The sequence below is a fragment of the Myotis yumanensis genome, unplaced genomic scaffold (assembly GCF_028538775.1).
Source record: "Myotis yumanensis isolate MYYU_CA2020_CCGP unplaced genomic scaffold, mMyoYum1.0.hap1 SCAF_4, whole genome shotgun sequence".
Taxonomy (NCBI): domain Eukaryota; kingdom Metazoa; phylum Chordata; class Mammalia; order Chiroptera; family Vespertilionidae; genus Myotis; species Myotis yumanensis.
Genome location: NW_027223755.1, coordinates 6,269,364 through 6,275,363, shown reverse-complemented (window position 1 = coordinate 6,275,363; position 6,000 = coordinate 6,269,364). Strand labels below are relative to the sequence as shown.

At 35.1% G+C, this 6,000-nt stretch overlaps 1 protein-coding gene across 2 annotated transcripts in view; it reads right to left on the bottom strand.

The window, feature by feature from the left end:
• Nucleotides 1-532: 532 nt before the first annotated feature.
• The window catches only part of FYB1 (FYN binding protein 1), a 136,197-nt gene continuing 130,729 nt past the window's right edge, over nt 533-6,000 (bottom strand). For both annotated transcript variants that reach the window (XM_070411795.1, XM_070411796.1), the window contains 3 exons: nt 4,137-4,170; nt 1,968-1,999; nt 533-1,188 (listed from right to left, as the gene is read on the bottom strand). In XM_070411795.1, the coding sequence (XP_070267896.1) occupies nt 1,166-1,188; nt 1,968-1,999; nt 4,137-4,170 (89 nt within the window). In that variant the 3' untranslated portion in view covers nt 533-1,165. The remainder of the gene's footprint in view (nt 1,189-1,967; nt 2,000-4,136; nt 4,171-6,000) is intronic.

Sequence of the window (6,000 nt, the reverse complement as noted above, 5' to 3'; positions counted from 1 at the left end):
TGATGTTCTATTTTCAAATTCCAATGCATCTAATGGGAATCCTACTGTACCCATGTGAAGGCCTTGAGGTCCTTTACAATCATTTGAAATTATTTCAGTTCCGTGGGTCACTCTTCAGAAGCAATCTTCTTGGGAGTTAGGGTTTTGCATTTTGTATCATGATGTTTAGTGTTCTTAGCATTTGGGACCCAAATGCTTCGAATTTTGATTCTAGGTTGCTTTGGGAAGAGGGTGCATCAATAGGAACACCCGAATATGAACGCTAGGATTGATTAATTTGCACTCCCTCTGTTGGCCAACTTTCCAGTGAAGCGGTTTTTTAAAGAGCTCCATAGAGGTAATTGAAAAACAAAAACAAAAACTTTTTAAAAAGTCTTCATAGTAAAGATGCACCATAAAAGGGTAATTTCAAATTCCAAATTCCATTCTGCATAATTTTAGAGTAGGCCTCACTTTTACTCCACTTAGAGCACTTTAAACAGAGCACAGGATTATGAGGCCAGCGTAGGAATCTGAAAAAAGAAACCTTCAGATCTTTCCACAGTTTTAATCTTAGGTGTGCATACCAAAATGCATACATTCTTATCAAATAATTAACACATATTCACAATTAACAAACAGGGGCAAACTTTATACAAAAGTTCTGCTACTATTATAATTTTTGAAAAACATTTAACCCACCAGCAAGAGAGACAAGAGGTCAGCCTTTTTAAAGACAGATCATTTGAATAGAGAATATAAGATATAGTCACAATTAGAGGTGCAAACAATAGTTTTCTTCTTGTGGGTCCTTTTTAAATATTTCTTTATTTTTGATCCTTGGATATCTTTAGACAACACAGTCATTTCTTCTCAAATGATTATTTTTTGGAAGGGGGGTTGCTATTGATGGTCTAAAAGAAGCGCCTTCATCATTTTAGCTGAGGCAGAGATGGGATATTTAATAATTCTTATCTCATTGATGTAGTCTTCCAAGATGTTGATTAAACAGAGAGGTCATTTTCCAAGTCCAAATGTTAAAACTTTATAAAGATACTCAGAATTTACAACAAATGATAACAAGTAGTTTTGTGCATTCATTTTCTATGATAACCAATCATGTATGTCAATTAAAACCCAGACTTCATATTGGCATCAAACACTGCAGAATGACCAAAGCTGAGGGCTAGTCATTGTCATAGATGCAACCTGAAAGAAAAAAATGCAAATTAAACATGGTTATACAAAACATATACCTTCTGAGTGTTCCAAGGTTGGAAATATGGGTGATGCATATGTTCCTGGCTTAAAATTTTTAAAAAGTAGAATTGGCTTCTTTTATTAAAAAAAAAAATTAGTTACATGGAAGGCCATATATTTAGTTCACTTTTATTGCTCAGTGTTCAATTCCAATAAAGTTTATGGACAAATTTATTCTCTAACAAAATGAGACGGGATTATTTTCTTTTATTTGCCACTGAATTAAATGTATTTTGTTGTGGGCATTCTGAATGAGGTTGGAAATATTAAACATCAGTAAGAATAAGTTTAAAAGGAACTAAAAGGCAACATGATTAACACTATGCTTCATGTCAGTTGAAATTAATTTTTTAGATCATAATTTAGGAATATATAATGCTTAGGAAACACTAGTGAGTATTACAGGTTATGAAATGAGTACCAGGTACACATATATTTTGTCGGTAAAAACAATTCTTATTAAGATTCATGGTATAATAAAAAATTCACCAACTATTTTTCTACTTCTGTTTTCAAAGAAAATAAATGAGATTCTTCCTTACTTTCCAGGTATGTGCAAAAATATTTTTTTTCATTATATGAGGACATTTACCTTTTCTAACATTTTCAAGTGGTTCAAACTCTGATCAGATTGGGAGGTTCTAATAAATCAGCAAGCTATTTTTGGAATTTGACAGGACAATAGGTTCACTGTCTGTTCTCTGTGGTCGGTGCCATGGGAGACTTACCATCAGCTATATCATCATAGATCTCTCCATCACTGTAATTGTAGAAAAGAAATTTTATTTTTAAGGAAAATATCTTCTTAACATGAAAGCAATATTTAGATGAAAAATTTAATAATATAATTTTATATGACCCAAAGCCTTTAAGGTTGAAAAGTTGCTATGCATTTATAAGTGGGAAGAAATTTCATATTCATCTGCACCTTCTTTCTTTGGCTTAATCTAATCCTCTTTTATTCTAAAAAACACTTACTGATTTCATTTCTGCTTATGATAGACACAGTAAGCAGAAACACGCCTCAGGAGCACAGCCTGTGCCTTTCTCATGTTTAGACCCAGCAGTGAACCTAGCATACAGCTGAGCTTGCTAAGAAGAGTTTGTTGAACTAAACAAACTGGAAAATCATGGGGTATTAGAACCAGTGGGGTTTCTAATAAAATAAATTCATTATATTTGTTAATATCAGATTTATACTTTTACTTGAACTTCAAATACTGAATGGAATATAATATTTGACGTAGAAAACGGTTTCTCATAATTTTAAAATATTAGTTATAAAACACATAAATATTAGTTATCAAATAAGTAGCCAAGATATAGTTAGTATGGTGATTCTTATGTAATATAAATCTAAAACATATTTATGGTGATAGGCAACATTCATAATACTAGTTCTGGCTATCTTGACACATTTTAGGGTTTACTGGGCCCTTTGTGAAATATTCTATTCTACATGCAGATTGAATGTCTCCCATGTCCCAGGAGATATAAATACGAGGAAGACACAAACTTTGATTTCAAGAAGCTTATAATCTAATGGAGGAGAAAACGATATACACATAAGTAAAATATAAAGTATCGTAAATATTAATTTAGCCTTGAAATGTAGGACACAGTTTTAAAGTCCAGAAATGTGAGGTGACTTTGTCATGCAGACCAGACCCACATTTGGTTCCTGTTCTAGCTTTGAGCTTTTATCATGAAGCAGCAGTAGGCCCTTCAGACTACTGCCAACCGTGGCAGATGCTCTGAGTTCCTATGTCTTCTGTTTGGATCCTTTCTCTGAGATTGAGGGCGGCTTTGGCTAATGCAAAATCTGATACAAATGCAGAGAGGACAGATTTTTCTATTATCCACTAAAAAACTTATGAAGTATTCATTTCAATAGTTGGTACACCAATAATTACTTACGAAGACCTCTTTCTAAATTCTCTCTTAATCACCCTTAATAATCACTGGGGAAGCTCTCCTATTATTTAGCACACATTCTTTCCATGAAATTTGTGTGTTTTATAAAATAAAACCTATCGAGAAGCCCCATGCCAGCACCGCGATTAATTCTCTGAAGAAAACAAAGTATTATGATCCTTTTTCTTTTGATTCTATACTAGTTTGCAGACAGAGCCCTTAACATTGATTTCTCTCTTTCTGATTGGTGCCAGGATGTTTGTGGATATAGTCTGTGAATCCTTTTTGACTTTTTTATAAAGCTGAATTCTGTAAATCTTTGTGATGGGACATGTTTACCCTGATAATGGAATCATTTCTTGCACTGGTTTACTTGGAACAGAATCTCACAATGTTTGAACGGACTCTGATAGCACACTGCCACCAGATAGTGACAACAACTTATTCATAAGAATAGAAGAAGCATTGATTGCTATATTTTCTCTGGCATGCCTCCAAAAAAGACAGCTTCATACTCTACTACACCTGGATTGAGTAAAGAAAAGTCCTCAATTAAGGAAAAATTATAAACTATTAATAGGTGATATTAACACCGACTGAGTAGACAATAATTGATCCCTGATTAATTCAATTCAACCAACTGCATTCATCAGCAAGTGAAATGAGAAGTATCAATGAAAGTGTTCGAGGCTGTGACCTATCTCCAATGTTTGCAATGTCTCTCTCCAACAAACATGTAAAACTATAAACTGTATAATGGTGAATGAGAAGGGCTTCTTGTCTATTTAAAGTGACACTTTATGAAAACCTTAACTTTATTATGGATTATGGGTACTGACATTAGTATGACATTAGTACAGCATATTGTTTTAAATTGATTTCTGGTAGTTCAGTAGATTATGTTATTTATCATGTTAAGAATCTTTCTTAAAGCAAAGCATAACATTCTTTACAAGTATAACAGAAAAAGAAAATGAGCTTACTTGTCCACCAAGTAACTCCTAAGGACATAACCATCTATGAAAGAAAAAGAAAATGAATCTCATTAGTAGTGCAGACTTGAAAATGTTTACTATTCCTTTAAGAAACTGAATTAGGGTTGAATCGATATATATAAAAGTCTAATATGCTAAGTGTCCGACCCTCCGACCGGTTGCTATGATGTGCATTGACCACCAGGAGCTGCCGTGACACGCACTGGCACCGTGGACCTGGTGCCCACAAAGCAACACTCGGTTTCCCACAATTGGGACACAGGCCCCGCCACCACCCTGGAGCAACAGCCCACCAAATCACAGCAGACGCTGCTGAGACCCCATGGTGCAAAATGCCGCCCACAGCCCAGCCCAACCCTAATGGTCGCCAGGTAATGACGTCAGGTAACAACTGGCTTCCTTTCCCTAGCGACGACTAGCATCCTTGTAGTTTCTTCAGCCCAGGAACACAATTTGCTTTATAGCCAGGTGGAAACATTTCACACTGTAACCAAATGCCTGTGAAGCATTTTCTTGTGCCTCATCTCATTTAATCCTTACAGAAATCCTGGAGTAGGTAAATAGGAGACTTGGTGGAATCCTATTTTCTTTTCATTAGCCAGAAAACGAAGATTTAGAAAGTTTAGAAACTTGACCCGACTGAAAAGAAGAAATGGTGGACCTTGAAAGGTTTTCTCACTGCACAGAATAGAATCAACACTGCTGCAGTTAAATATTTTACCCTTTGTTCTCCCTGCATGATCTACAATAACAATCTACTTCGTGTTGATATTTACTGCTGTGTTGCTGACAATTACCCAAAAGACAAGTTGGGGTGCTTCACTGAGCTGGAAAAAGTTTAGATACATCAGAAAGCAGGTCTAATTAAGCACGTTTACTCTCTATATAAAAAAGGCTAAATTGACTCGTGCATGCGCGATACTTATTAAGCTCTTGCTGGCGCCAATCGCATGCGTGTGTTTTGATCTATCATTGTCGATTGGAATTTGGTTGACAAGTCTATTATAGAGAAAAGGCAAATAACAATATTAAAATATTTCTTCTAATTAATTTCCTTTCAATGTGCACAAATCCATGCACTGGGCCACTAAGTTAATATAATATAACATAATATATTGAATAATTGTATATCTATCTTCAAATATGACCCGTTTTTCTTACGTCCACTTTTCTCTCCTTCATTTCTTTTCTCTCCAACTTTTCTCTTTCTCTCTCCAACATGTCTCTTTTCCTCCATTTCAAATCCTTCCATCTTTCCCCTGTAAATATTTTTTGTCCTTCTCTAAACTACTGCAGGTTGTAGTAGAAGGTCCTTTCAAATTTCAATCTGTTTCTTAAAATATCACCCACCTGACCCATAGGAAGAATTTAGTAAGCATAGTTTCTCAAATTACAAAAGTAGTTCATAGGTAGGTATGTTAAATACTACCATATCTAAGATTTAGCTCTTCCAATTTTAGTATATTGGGTAGAATGAGAACTGCTTTCAGATGCCAGCTATCCAGTGCTACTTGGGGGAACGTGCATTCTACACGGCCTCCTCCTGGCTCTCTGATCTTCAGCGTGAAGGACCTTCCTCTACTGCTCTTGCCGTTTGATAGTCTCACTAGTTGCATTTTCATCTTTCATGGAACAAATCATTACAGAAGAACACATAACAGGGATCCTAGTAATTCCCTGGTTAAGTAGGAAGTAGACCATATTTTATGCAAGAAAGCAAAAAACAAAACAAACAAAAAAACCCCACAACTTTTTTGAGCACCTTCTGTTTGCCCGTCAGAGTGTAAAAATACTCTTAGTTAGAAAAAACATAGACTATTTTCTTCAGAAAATGTCTGCTGACATCTCATTA